The 15,381-nt window shown below is 40.6% G+C and overlaps 1 protein-coding gene across 1 annotated transcript in view; it reads left to right on the top strand.

The window, feature by feature from the left end:
• Positions 1–874: 874 nt before the first annotated feature.
• MED14 (mediator complex subunit 14) overlaps positions 875–15,381 on the top strand; it is a 109,403-nt gene continuing 94,896 nt past the window's right edge. Inside the window, exons 1-3 of the mRNA XM_007952495.1 lie at positions 875–1,083; positions 6,917–6,943; positions 9,906–10,011. Of these exons, the coding sequence (XP_007950686.1) occupies positions 875–1,083; positions 6,917–6,943; positions 9,906–10,011 (342 nt within the window). The remainder of the gene's footprint in view (positions 1,084–6,916; positions 6,944–9,905; positions 10,012–15,381) is intronic.

The following is a 15,381-nucleotide window of genomic DNA, read 5'->3' as shown; positions in this document are numbered from 1 at the left end:
TGCTCTTTTTTCCCTCCATGTTTTGCAATCAATCTATTCCTTTTATTAAAATCAGACTGACTTCATGAAAGATCTAAATGTTTTAGGTCAATTTAAGAGCCGAAGAATTATGCTCCTATACCAGATCATATTTTCTCACACTTTTTCCCACGGTTAAGAACACAAGGACGGATGCAAAGGTCTGAGATCTCACAAACTCGCTGCCAGGACCACAACTCTCCAACATCTAGACAGGGGCCCCTCAAGCCATATTAAGTATCACACTTGAGGAGCGGCTCTGGGCAAGTTGCCACCTTTAAAAGCCCACTGAGTGAGGGTTAATGCCGAGTAGTGACGTCCTGACGTCACGATGACGAATGTGGCTCCGCCCCCACGCCGGCTTCCGGCGACGCACGGCCCGGGCTTCCTTCCTTCCCGCCCGAGCGCCAGACCCCGCCCCGCTCCCACGCGCCCCTAAACACCCCAGCTTTGGAGAGCTGCGAGAACAGGCACAGGTTGCTGTCGGAAGTCTCCCTGCAGGTTCTTCTTCCGCTCTGCCTAAGGACTTCCGCTGGGGGCAGTCAACATGGGTGCTGTGGATGCCTGGCAAAGCAGCTTCTGATCGGTTGCAGAGGCGCAGCTTTTCATCGGCCGCAGCCCTCTGCTTCCTCGATCCCCCCAACTCTCCGCCCTCCCCGCTCTCCCCGCTCCAGTCCTTGGAGTCCAGGCTAGTCGCTTCATGGGGGCGGGCCTCCGCGGCCCGCGCACTGCTTCCTGTTCGGAGGCGGCTCGGCGGTAGGCGGTGAAGACTCTGCTCTTGCCCCCTTTGGCGCGGTGAGCGAACGCTCGAGAGCCGCATCTTGTGCCGCTGCGCTAGTCCCGATCCTGCGCTGCCATGGCCCCGGTGCAGCTGGAGAACCACCAGCTGGTCCCGCCCGGAGGCGGGGGCAGCGGCGGCCCAGCGTCAGCCCCGGCGCCTCCTCCCCCGGGAGCAGCCGTGGCGGCGGCTGCTGCGGCCGCGGCCAGCCCTGGCTACCGGCTCAGCAGCCTCATCGAATTTTTGCTCCACCGGGCCTACTCGGAGCTCATGGTGTTGACGGATCTGTAAGTGCCGCGAAACCCATGCCTGCTTCCCCAGTCCCCCTCCTTTCCCGCCCAATTGCTGAGAGGCTGCTGTTTTCTTCTGCAGGCTACTTAGTCTAGAATTTATGAGCTTTTGGGGTGCAGCGGAGGTGGAATAGAATCTTCGTGTTTTGGGGTCTTTCTGATGATGAAGAAGTCGAGACTTGTTCGTTAGGCGTGTTAGACGTTCACTGAAGATTATCTTTGGGATTTTTGCTCGAGTTGCCAGCATTTCTTTCCTGGAAGCCTTTTAGCCCCAAACCCAACATTACAGTTCAGCGTTTAGGAATACGTAATACTCGAGCTTTAAAATAAAATCCCTAAGACGGGAAATATGTTTTACAGCCTCTTGACAATATATTTTAAATACAGGTTGCAATTGTGACTAAGTTTGAACGCAAGAGATAGGGTGTGTATAAAATAATCCAAAATGTTGATTCCAAGTAGTTTTTCTGAAACGTTTTCACGAATTTAGTTTAAGTAAAAGATTTTAGTTTTGGTAACCGACTTGATGCAGTTATTTATTGACGTATGAAGGAAGTTTATAAATCACTGTGTTACTCATGAAATGCTTTGAATATGAGTAGGATATTTATTTTTTCAGAATAGCATAGGAATGCCCTGTAATGATGTTTAAATGTGTAAAGAAAAGGGAGTATCGAATTTTGGGTCATATACTTTTATTTCTGTTTTACATTTAATAACAGGTTCAGAAAAACTCTCAAAAATTAGTAATTTAGTTTTTATCTTTTATCTATTGCTAGATTGTAATCAGTGTTTTCAATGGAAATACATTAGTGTATAGATAGTAGGCTGTGAAGTTTAACAGAGTAATTTGTTACTGGAGACTTAAAATGTTTGTATGTAAATGACTGAAGGATTAGAATACCAAACCAAACGCGCTGTGAGGAGTCGTACCAGACTCATAGTGACCCCTCCTTAGGTTTCTGCGGCGGTATGGGAAGTAGATTGCCCAACCTTCCTTCTGGTTAGCAGTCAGATGCCTTAGGCACCACGCCAGCAGAGCTCCCAAGGATTAGAATAGGTTGCATTTATTCCTATAGAGCATCACTCTCATTCAGTTTTGATATATTGTACTTTATTGAATGGGACAGAAAGAGGTGGTGTTAAAGAAGCCTCCCGGTCTAAGGAGTCCCTAGATGGTGCATACGGTTAAGTGCTCGACTACTAGCCAAAAGATTGTCGGTTCAAACCCACCCAGAGTTGCCGTGAAAGACAAGCCTGGCAGTCTGCTTCTGAAAGGTCGCAGCCTTGAAAACCCTGTGGAGCAGTTCTGCTCTGCACACACAGGTTCCCAACAACAAACCCTCACCCAGAGAGAAACGTAAATAGTCATGTAGTAGCTTACTGTGCAGCATTTATTGTTGAGTTGCATAAAAATCATAAACATCCAAGAGTATCCATGAGAAAGTGTCAGGTATGTGAAGCTCATCTGTCTTATGTATAGCTGTGGAAAAAATGTTGAGAATTGCTCAGTGGTTGTGTAACTTATTTTTTCATAGGGAATTTTTAGACATTCTTTGACTTACATTGTATTCCTAAGCATTTCTTTTTTATTATTTTAGGACTTGATATATAGAGAAGCATGTTTTATTGCCTTGGAATACAAGTGTAGTTAGAGTCCCACACCTATCATACGATAATGATTCCCATATTGGAATCTGCAGCACAGACTTCCCCACTGAACTCCAGAATATATCCAGATGCTTAAATTTTAGTATCTAAGGAGCATTTCAATGTACCAAGTCTAAAGCCAAACTCCCGATTCCCCTCAATCCCTCCAAACCTTTCCTATCTGCCTTTCTCGCTAAATAGTATCTTTGGAGTCATTCTTGGCTCCCCTGTTTTGACATCCCACATCCAGTCTACCACAAGCAAGTCCTGTCAGGTCTGACTTTAGGATATATCCAGAATCACATCACTTCCACCATTGCCAATCTGATCCCAAGCCACTTTATCCTTCACGCACGTCACTGCAGTAGTCTCCCCACTGTTACCGCTTCTGCTACTCTTGCCCCTCTACAGTTTCTTTTCTGTAAAATAGGGTGATCCTTTTAAAACCTATCTGTTCAGAACCCACCAATGGTTTCCCGTCTCACTTAGATTACAAAGCTTTTATAACTCTCTAAAATAAGTGACCATAAAATGTACTGTTCAAGCCAGGACACTTTTGAATGTGAATAGGCGGTGCTGTTAATAATAATGTTGGAATAGCAGGTATTATTAACTAGGACGATCTTGGACAAACCAGGACATGTGGTCACCTTATATTTGAGGGCCTACAAGATGGTAGCATAGTGGCTAAAGCACTTGACTGCTAACCAGAAGGCTGGCGGTTCAAACGCACCAGCCACTCCTCGGAAGGAAGGTCGGGCAATCCTACTTCCGTAGTGATACTGCCTCGGAAACCCAAGGAGGGGTTGCTATGAGTCGGGGCCGACTCGACAGCACATAACAACAACAACAAGAACAAGATCTTTGCCTTCTCTTTCTTACCTTTTTCACTTCATTTTCTAACACTCTCCCCCTTGCTTAGTCCACTCCAGCCACACTACCCTTCTTGATGTTTCTTGATGATGCCAAGCACACTCCCACCTTAGGCTGGGAAATCTGTGTGCTTTGCTTTGTAGTTCCTTTTAGGTCTTTATTCAGAAACCACTTATCAGAAAGACTGACCACCCTGAATAAAATAGTACTCTGAGCTTTCACATAATCGTTTTCATAGTGCTGCTTTATTTTTCTCTACAGCACTTATTGCCACCTGCATTATTAGTTTCGCATCTGTCCCCCCTCCCCCCTGGAATGGAAACTCCATGAGGACAGGGATTTTGATTTGGTTACTACTTTCCTCAGGGCCTAGAACAATGCCTGGCACATAGTTGGGACTTATCTAAATATTTTGGAGTCTTTGGGCAGCACAAATGGTTAGGCACTGGGCTGCTACCCAAAAAGGTTGGTGATTGGAACCCACCCCAGGAAGGTCTGGTGGCTCAGTGCCTAAGGCATATGACTGCTAACCAGAAGGTTGCTGGTTCAAACCTGCCAGCTGCTTCGTGGAAGGAAAATGGGGCAATCTACTTCTGTAAAGATTTACCACCTGGGAAACCTAATGGAGGTCGCTATGAGTCGGAAATGACTGGATGGCAACGAGTTAAGTTTTTGTTTTTTCCAGAGGCGCGTGCCTCACAAGAAAGGCCTGGTGATCTCCTGAAGGGTCACAACCATGAAAACCCAATGGAGGGCAGTTTTACTGTGACACACATGGGGTCACCATGAGTCAGAGTCAGTTCCATGGCAACTGTTCTCTTTTTTAACTAAACATTTACTGATTGATTGAAGGAATGATTGAATTTTTAGAATTTTCATTGTAGACCATGGCTAATTTAATGGGTAACGTCACTGTTTCTCTTTGATACTTAAGCATATAAAATAACTTCTTTTTAAATTTGTGGTAACCAAAGTTAAAGAATTTACCTTGAAAATTCCTAAATAGCTTATTTTTCCTCGTTTCAGGTAGGAACTGTTAGTACTGATGTATAACCAGTTTTCTAGGTATGCTTTATAAGAGTCTTAAGAGATAAGGTTACTTATTTCTGCCACATTTTATGCTTGTCTGTGAATTATTGAAGGTAAAAAGGACAGCCTTGACAATATATTTGCTTTGTATTTGGCTCCCAAATTGTCCATTCTCCCTTTCCTCTCGCTTGCATACTTTCATCCTAGAGTTTAAACTCTATCTTGATTTTTGAGAGACTAAGATTCTACTTTTTTAAAAAAAACCTTTGTATTTAGTTTTCAAAGGGGCATTTATTCAGAAATTAAAAAAAATTGTGCTGAAAATACACACAGCAAAGCACACACCAGTTCCACAATTTCTTCATGTATAATTCGGTGACACTCATTACATTCTTCAAGTTACACAACCTTTTTTGCCATTTTTTTCCTGAATTATGCACCACCTTTAACATAAATTCCATGTTCAGCTTTTTGAGGAATCACTGAACTATTTTCCACGGTGGCTGTACCATTTTACGCCCCTTCTTTCTTTCTTTTTTTTTTTTTAACTTTTTAAAATTGTTGTTGTTGTTGTTGTTGTTGTTATGTGCCGTCAAGTCGGCCCTGACTCATAGCGACCCCTCCTTGGGTTTCCGAGGCGGTATCACTACGGAACTAGATTGCTCAACCTTCCTTCTGAGGAGTGGCTGGTGGGTCAGAAAATGCCATTATCTCAATCATATAGACTTACTGCACTTTGATATAAATAAGTTTCAGTGCCTTCTTCCAAACATTTATACTTTAGGGCTTTTACTGCAAAATGATGGGATTTAAGATTTGTTACCCATAAAGGAATTTCAGGTAGATTGGGAGAAAGTAAGAAAAAGAGAAGGCGGGCAGCAAAGCCTTTGTCCCTGAAATGATACTACATCTGACACGAGAGGAGCCTATTTGCGAGTTTCTGGGGCAGGTAAAGAGGAGCTCTCGTTGCACAGTGGTTAAGCACTGGGCTGCCAACCTAACCCACCAGCTGCTCCGTGGGGGAAGGGTGTGGCAGTCTGCTTCCATAAAGATGTACAGCTCTATGGGACAGTTCTACTCTGTCCTGTAGGGTCACTGTGAGTCGAAATCAACTTGTCGGCAGTAGGGTTTTTTTTTTTTTTTTTTGGTGAGGGCAGATGGGAAAAGCTGGAGCAGTGATGCCTGTTCCCAAAAGCTCTGCTCTTCTGTTTGTTTGGGTGTGCACGTCATCCTTTCCCTCTCTTGAGGACAAGGGCTGTGGCTTCTGAAGGAGTATTTTCTCAGGGGCTTTTGCATGCAGAGGAACTTGCCAGTGGCGCTATTATTTGCAGTTTTATAATGTGACCTGAATTTCTCCTCCATTCCTCTGATTTGCTGGTCCTCCCAGACCCTACTTAGTTTCCTTTATTACTCTTATCATAGCTTCAGCTTCTAGCCCTCTGTGTTCCTTAAAACTTGCAGGTAACTATAAGCAAAGCCCATTTTAATAGTTTTTCCCTCCTGCTACCGCCTCTGGAAGTGTTTTTAGTTTTTCTATTCCTTTAGCTTGTGGGTGGGAGCAGGGGATCTAAGCAGCTACACAGGTATTCTTCAAAAACGGATTAGATGTGAGGAGGTATGAGAGTTATTCAGACCATTGACTTGGGCCACAGGATAGAGGTTAACAGATCAAGACCTTCCTAAGTATCAGTGAGTGTTAAATGGTATAATTTGTCAGGGAAAATGGTGACATTGATTGTTGGCAGTCAGTACTGGAGAAACTAGAGAAAAGGACAGAAATCAAAACCTTAGGGGAGCTATTTAAAAGTAGTACAAATCACTTACATCTAACCACTATGCAACATCATGATGACTATAAATCCCTTGATTGACACTGGCCTGTTTGTGTGCTTAGTTTCTGCTTTTGCCAGAGTTCCCTTGGATGCAGTAAGACTGACAACTGATTAGGACCCCTGCATCTGAGACCATTTTGACTCTCTATGATGCAGTGTGCTAATGTAAGACTTTGGCTTTTTAGGTGTTTGAGGTTCATGCAGATTCTTTTGAAGTATTCTCAATGGAGAGAAACTTTCCTTTGTTGGTTTTTCACTTACAGCCATATTGCTGGAAACACATAAAAATAAAGTAGATAGCCACCAAACCTGTAATAGTTGTTTGCCCAGTTTTTCTGAAACACTAAAATATTTAATAGAGTCACAGTAAAGACTCTTATTATTACCTTTGGTGAAGGTACATATATATATATTTAATCAATTTTCTTTTTTTTTTCCCCTCTTAGACTGCCACGGAAATCTGATGTGGAAAGGTGAGTATGAAAAAACCTTACATCTCTCTCTGGGAAATGTGATTTATCCTTGGAAATACTTGGTGTGAGACCAGCTCTGGACTTGCTATTTTACAAACCTTTATTGTATCACTGACCAGGTCCAGTTCAGGGTGGTGAGGTGGTAGAAGAAGATACAGACCACAAGGTCCTGAATGAAAGAAGCTGACAAGCAGGCTGGCTTAGAAAGTTGGCTGTTAATTTATAATTTGCTACAATGATGCTATTAGGTATCTTCAGAAAAGTAACATTTATCTACAATTGTTGCTGTTCTGTAGTTGAGAGCATTTTGGTTCTGTAGCAATTTGGAGTTGAAGACATTACTAAACACTAGTATGTTTCCGTAACAAGCCCTGGTGGTGCAGTGGTTAAGTGCTCAGCTGCTATTCATACCTACCAGCTGCTCTGCAGAAGACCTGGTGATCTGCTCTTGTAAAGATAACTAGTCTAGGAAACCCCATGAGGCTCTATAGGGTCACTATGAGTTAGAATCGACTCAGTGACACACAGCAACAACAGAAGAATGTTTACATAGGCCAAAGGAACAAGGGAACTGAAGGTTTCAAGGAAATCATGTGATGGAAATTTCAGTTGTGACTCTAGGATAGCTGGTGGATTATATCTTTGTTTCTTGGCTGTGCTTTCTTTCTTTCCTTTTTTTAAAATATCAAGTCACTAGGGAGCTTTTCAACATTTATTAATGGCTACAATCCACCACCACCCTAAAAAAACCCTGTTGCCTTCGAGTAGATGCTGACTCACAGTGCTCCTATAGGACGGAGTAGAACTGCCCCATAGGTTTCCAAGGCTGTAATCTTTATGAAAGCACACTGCCACGTCTTTCTCCTGCTGAGTGGCTGGTGGCTGGTGAGTTTAAATCACCAACTTTTTGGTTAGCAGAGCGCTTAACCACTGCACCACCAGGGCTCCTTCCCACCCCCAGCCCATCCCCCCACATTTGATCTGTTTGATAGATCAGACATAGATTGAAAATGTAGAGGTGGACGAGACAAATGGGGCATACCTGTGTTATGATTGGGTTGGTCAGTTTTAAAGGAAGGAAGTGATAGGATTTGTTCTGTTTACTCTGGGGTAGAGTGGGAATCCAGGCCTTTGGAAAACTGACTCATGCTGCCTACTGGAGAGAGTTTGGTCTTAGAAAACCATGATATAATAGTTTACAAAGGGAGATGTCCCCTTTGAGAAACCAAGTTAATAGTATCACAAGTATGTTTGCTCTGGGTAAGGAGCAAAGGCTTTGGATCCTCTGTAAGACGCTGCTGAGTTAGAGTGATAGTACTAAAGTGGCTGCCAGATCTTAATGTACATTTAACATTTTTGCTGTATCTCAGTCTTGCCTGTGATGCCCTGCTTGTTTATCTCTTAAGATACTTCATAGACACTGGTAAAGAGTCATAGTTTGATCTGTGTCCTTGACTTTTCTCTTTATAGTACCACTGGCTATGTTGCTGGCTGATAAATATGTAGCCTTTATGGGGTACATATGTTCTCAGTAGGAGCTGGACTCTAGTTTTCAGTCAGGATGATGTGTCAACAAAAACTTTTATTTTGGTGCAGTGCATGATGGTGTTGCTATTGGGAGATGCAGGGAGGCGGCTCAGCTCTGTATGTCATTGAGCAGCCATACCTCAGGGTCCACTTGGAGGGAGATTGGTGTTTTGCTGGGTCCTGTTGTTAGGATCATGAAAATTAGGATTATAAATTTTGTAGATGACGTGAAGTGGAGAGGTCCAGCTAACACATGAGTTGGCAGAATAAAGCTTTTAATAACATTTTTATGGCTTAATGAGGAGATGATGAAAATACTGATGAGTATTAGGAGAGAAAGCATTGTAGTGGATATGGCATAAATATAGATAAGGAAAGGAGCCCTGGTGGCGTAGTGCCTAAGGCACTTGACTGCTAACCAGAAGGCTGGCGGTTCAAACCCACCTGCCACTCCTTGGAAGGAAGGTTGGGCAATCTACTTCCTTAGTGATACTGCCTCAGAAACCCAAGGAGGGGTTGCTATGAGTGGGTCCAACTGGACAGCACATAATAATAACAACATAGATAAGGAGCCTCGAGCTTTTGATTTTAGAACCTCTGGGAGGCATAAATGGTTAAGTGCTTGACTCCTAGATGAAAGGTTTGTGGTTTGAGCCCACCCTGAGTTATCTTCAGAAGATGGGCCTGGTTATCTGCTTCTGAAAACCCGTGAAAACCCTGCAGAGTAGTTCTACTCGGTACACACGGGGTTGCTATGAGTCATAATCCACTTAATCACTCTGGCAGCTAACAGCAGCTTTTATTTATTTTTTTTTAGCTTTTATTTTTAATATCAACTTACTTTTTTTTTTTTTTTAAACTTTGCTTGGAAAATTTAACATCTCCTAATTTGTCATTGGAATTAGTTGGGTTAGGAGTTGTCATGGTTAAGTTCTCTGATTTTTCAACTTTTTAAATCATACTCTTGTAAGATGGAAAATGGCCTTTGCTTTTGTAAAAAATATAGTTTCAAGTTTTGGTAAATATTTACTTTAGTTCCCTCCTTACCAACAAGGTTATATCTATCTAATTCGTAACTCCTAAGTTTGGTCCCAACTGTCACTCAGTTAAATGGTATTTCCACATATACATGAAATTGGAATATTTTAGTAAATAACTTTTATTACAATATAAAATTAATTAAAAAATGTGACTCATTGCTAAATATTTTGGATTTATTTATTAGATTTATTAATTTTATTATTCAGGTGAAAAATAAAGCATATCCAGATAGTATGCAAAAATTGAAAATAAATCATATTTAGATAAGTATAATTGGTTCATTTTGTTGTAGTGGTTTTAAACGAAGATGAATTCACTTTTGAGCTCAGGTAAAATGAATTGTAAAATAGTCTTTCTGGTATTCTGGTTCATTAACAATTGTTTTATTTTATAGGAAAATAGAAATAGTACAGTTTGCTAGCCGAACACGCCAACTCTTCGTTCGATTATTAGCTTTAGTAAAATGGGCTAATAATGCTGGCAAAGTGGAAAAATGTGCGGTGAGTTAATCTTCTGCTTTTATTTTGTATAAAATAACATTTTAGAATGTTAGCTTACAGTTTTGAGAATATTACTTATGTGAGTATTATTGTTATTGTTGTTATGTGCTGGCGAGTCGGACCCGACTCATAGCGACCCCTCCTTGGGTTTCCAAGGCAGTGTCACTATGGAAGTAGATTGCCCCATCTTCCTTCCAAGGAGTGGCTGGTGGGTTTGAACCACCAGCCTTCTGGTTAGCAGTCAAGTGCTTCAGCCACTATGCTACCAGAGCTCCCCTAATCCTAACCCTAACCCTTTAAGGAACCATACAAATGCAAGATAACTATTTTCCTCCTTTAATTCAAGTCCCATATTTAAAGTCTCCCAGAACAACCACTATCTCCAGACAGCTCCCATTCTTTCTGACCAGGTGTCTATAAACAAATACTAATATGTATGGTTCCTTAAAGTTTACAGATTATTCCCTTATATTTTGCTTATTTATTCTTGACAACCCTATGAGAATGGCAGAGTAGCTATTTTCCTGTTTTACAAATGAGGAAATGATAAGGTTCCTAGAAGTTAAATGGCTTTCTCAAAGTCACACAGTTGATAACAGCATTTATCTGTTCATCTGTTCATCCCTCATTCTCCAAACCTTTCTTGACCACGGGACATAAAGTATGAAACATGGAGACAAATAAGGCAAAGTCCTTGCTCACAAGGAGCTCAAGATCTTTTGACCTTTGAATCACTCATTTGAATTCAAAAGATTGATGTGAAGTATACCAAAGATGTTAAAACCTACCCCCTCCCCAAAAAAGAGGTGCTTTAGCTGTGTTGAAGAAGCATTAAAGAGGAAGAAAAATCAGTAGGATATCTTGTGTTAGCTTATTGAGTTCATGACTTGGGGGAGGATGGTGTGTTAAAAGATGAGACGCACGATTCACTCATGTTTTACTTGAGTACTTTTAATGAGGAATATGGATTTCATACTAGAAAGGGTAGAATAATTATCATAGAATGAATAAAATCTTGAAATAATGACTTTAATTTATCCAATTTACTTGAAGTCAGTTCTCCAGACTCAGCTCTAAAAGGCCAAGAGAACTTCTGTTGTTGTTATGTGCCATCGAGTCGGACCCGACTCATAGCAACCCCTCCTTGGGTTTCCAAGACAGTATTACTATGGAATTAGATTGCCCAACCTTCCTTCTGAGGAGTGGCTGGTGGGTTTGAACCGCCAGACTTCTGGTCAGCAGTCTGGCACTATGCTACCAAAGCTCCTAAGACTTCTAGCCATTGTAAAATATTTTTGGGAAGTAGAGGAAAGTAAGTGGATTCTCTCAGGAAGTATGAAATGGATGCTTAGTTAACCCCCCAATTATGTAATCATGTTTAGAAATTTTTATCAGTTTTCATAGCTTAAAGCAGAAAAACAACTTTACCTTAGTCAAGTAAATTACAGATACCACCAAAGTGCCGTCGAGTTGGACCCGACTCATAGCGACCTCTCCTTGGGGTCAGAAGTAGATTGCCCAACCTTCCTTCCAAGGAGTGGCTGGTGGATTTGAACCACCAGCCTTCTAGTTACCAGTCAAATGCCTTAGGCACTACACTACCAGAGCTCCCAAATTACAGATAGTCCCCGGCTTACAATGGGGTTCTATTCTGATGACTCCGTCATAAGTTGGTTCTGACATAAGTTGAATACTTAGTTTTTATTTATTTATTAGTGTTCAGTATTATTGGCTTTTATTATCAGCATCTTTATAAATCCAGTCTTTATTTGTCTTTGAGGTTGGAAACATTACATAGAAATTTATGGAAATATAATATATACATATATAAAAAAATATATCCAAATCGTAAAAATTTACTCCAGTGATGAAGAGGAGTTGCATTACATTGGCATTTTATCAGTTGCAGTAATAACAACTCCACCTGTGGAAAGTTCTGGATCATCTGGATTATCCCTGGGAATGGGGATGGCATTTCTAATCAGAAAAATAGTCTGTACAGTCATTTTCTTTTTTTCTTTATATGTTTCTTGGTAACATCTCACTGCTTTCCGAATCTGCCTATCAACTTTAGCAAAGCAATCAGCATTTGAGTCTATATTTTCAAGCAGCTAAAGCCCCTGATTTAGTTTAGAAAAAAAAAAACTCTAGCTAATTATTTCACTGTAAAATTTTCTGACGTCTCTCCTTCCTCCTCCTCGTTATTTCTTTCCTCTTCAAAATTCATTAAGTCCTAATTTGTAAGCTCCCATTCTTTATGATATATGAGCTATTCCTTATCAGCAATATCAGGTTCCAAATTCATTGTTCTTGCCATAAGGACTATTTTTCCACTCATCTCTTCTATCATTTTATCCTGATCAGATGCTTGGGGCATGTTCACATAACTCAGCACTTTTTTCCATGTTCCATTTTCCTATAACTATTGGTAGCATAGTGCCTAAGGCACTTGACTGCTAACCAGAAGGCTGGTGCTTCAAACCCACCAGCCGCTCCTTGGAAGGAAGGTTGGGCAATCTACTTCTGTAGTGATACCGCCTTGGAAACCCAAGGAGGGGTTGCTATGAGTCGGGTCCAACTCGATGGCAAACAACATCCTCCCAGGAAGATGCAGTGTTCCAGGTACAATGTCAGTCCTAGGTGCAGTTTGTTGTAACTCGAATATGTCTTCGTAAGTCACAGACTACTTGTATATTCAAATCATTCATAAATTTTCTTAAGTTTATCAAGCTTCCTAGAGAAAGTTAGCAGCTACCTAGTATAAAAGTACCATAATTAATTTATTTTTAATACCCTGACAAAATTGAAAATATTTTTACAGTAATTTTGATTTGTACAGATCTATGGGGATGTGCCCATTCCATAAAATTTCACTTCAGAAAGGGATCTACAACACGGTTGTGTTCCTGTAAATCCTTGTGATTTTCCTGACATCTCAGTTTTAGCCCACTGCATTGATTAATTCTGCTTCAATAGTGCTCCCCCCGCCTTTTTTTCCTTTGAAACTTAAAAACAAAGCCTGATTTTCAGTGAAAGTGATGCAGCTAAAAATGGCAAGGCTGGAAGAATTCTGTAAGACCCATCCAGCCATGTGTCTTTTGTCTGTAGGAGTAAGCTGATATCATCCATCTATATAGCATTGATAAAAGGTCTATTTATGGGTAGAACATTTTGTACCATATATTAAATTTTCCCTGTGCCAAAAAAAATGGATGCCTCCTTTTATTCATCTGTGTCCAATGTCTTTGTACACTGTGGTAGTTAAGGTTATGTGTCATCTTGGCTGGGCCTGGTTTTGAGTGGCTGGGCAGCTGGTTGTAGTTATTTCCCATGATGAGACTGGCAGTCAACTCCATGGTGGAATCTACTGTGAGCAGCTGAGTATCTGCTTTAGGGATGTGGTCTAAATCTAGTATACAAGGAGAAGCTTTGGGAATGGTCTACAACTTTTTGGCATGCTTGGACCCTACATGTAGCCGAGTCTTCGTTTAGCAGCTTGCCATGTTTCTTGGCTATCTTGGGACTATCTCTGGACTTGAACTAGTGGCCTTCCGGGTTGTTTGGTAATATTGGGACTGTGCCATTTTGTTTGTCAACATTTGGTTTGTCAGCCTCAGCAGCCAGCTGCTGCCTGAGTGAAGAAATGCCTCCGGCTCCAGTGGGCTGGGAGTAAGAGGCAGAGCCGAAGCCCAAGGTTGAGGAGCCTTCACCCAGCCCCTAGAGCTGACACTTTGAAGTCAGACTTCTAGCCTCTTAAATTGTAAGAGAATAAGCTCCTGTTTATATTTTGTGCGATATATTTTCTGTTAGAGCAGCAGTAGAGGTAACCAAAACATACACTGTTAAGCATTGTTCAAAGAATAGATATAAATATTAATAAATAGGTTTATTCCAAGCTTATATATCAGAAAGCTTAAAATTCAGTGTCCTTGAAATTTAGGCACTGAGTCTAACGAGTCTGTTTTGGCTGAAATGAAGATGTACAGTATAGTATTTCTGAAAAGCTCAAGGTTTCTTTTCAATGATTAGTTAATTTGGGGTAGTATTTTATTAAAGATGCTCAAACTTTTAGTGAAAAGTTAGTCATTGCTGAAGTATATCAAAGCCAGGTGTTTAGCCTTTCAAACCTGTTGGTAAATCCCTGATTATACTGTGGGCATTTAAATTGCCTGTTTGATAGCACTGAGTTGTGCTTTGGTGATGTAGTATCAAAAAAAAAAAAAAAAACAACAACTCTTGGTTCTGATATTGAACCATATTGCATTTATCTTTCTTTAATTCATGGTATAGTCATGAAACAAAATGTGTATGAACTGTTGAATGGAAGACGAATCTGCTCTGTAAATTTTCACCCAAATCACAATAAAAAGTTAAAAAAAAAAAACGTTGGAGTATAGCAATCATCTGTTCATTTTCTAAATTGGTTGTTTAAATAATATTCTGAATAAAATTCCATATTGCACTAGTCTAAAGTTACAGTATTTTTGTTTTTGATGAAGGTAGACATGGATGTGTTTATATCACAGATAAAAGGCCATCAACTGGATAATTAGAGGATTTGTACATATTTTTGTTACTTCTGTTCTCAGTCTAGTTACTATTTAACTAGTCTCATTGGAGGATTTGTACATATTTTTGATACTTCTGTTCTCAGTCTAGTTATTATTTAACTAGTCTCGTTAGAGGTTCTTAGATAATAATCTTTAACAAAGACAAACATAAATGACATGTGTAGCTGAGTATGTAAATCCACAGCTTACAGAATGCTGACTAATGATAAAGCAGTCTGGGTAATGTTTTATCTGAGGAAAAGCTCTTTCTCATTCTCCTAGGGTTTTTTATTTTTTAAATACAGCTTATGGAGATATATTTCACATACCATACAGTTTATTCATTTAAAGTGTGTAATCCAGTGGATTTTAGAATATTCCCAGATAAGTGCTAAGCAAAACCTCAGTAAGTTTTAGAACATTTTCATCACCACAGAAAGAAACTCCATACCCTTTAGCTATTATTCCCCCACCCCTAAGCAACAACTAATTTACTTTCTGTCTCTATATTGTCTATTCTGAACGTTGTCTATAATAAAACACAAAACTAAAACCAAACTCACTTCTGTCGAGTCGATCATGACTCATAGTGACTCCTCCTTGGGTTTCCGAGATGTTATCACTATGGAAGTAGCTTGCCCAATCTTCCTTCCGAGGAGTGGCTGGTGGGTTTGAACTGCCAGCCTTCTGGTTAGCAGTCAAATGCCTTAGGTACTGTGCCACCAGACTCCTAATACTGTCTCTATATTGCCTATTTTGAATATTTCATATAAATGCAATCGCATAATATGTGCCTTTTTTTTATAAGCGAATAATATTT

Source organism: Orycteropus afer, unplaced genomic scaffold, assembly GCF_000298275.1.
Source record: "Orycteropus afer afer isolate SDZICR_OR568_19922 unplaced genomic scaffold, OryAfe1.0 scaffold00341, whole genome shotgun sequence".
NCBI lineage: Eukaryota > Metazoa > Chordata > Mammalia > Tubulidentata > Orycteropodidae > Orycteropus > Orycteropus afer.
This window is presented reverse-complemented; position numbering and strand designations above follow the sequence as displayed.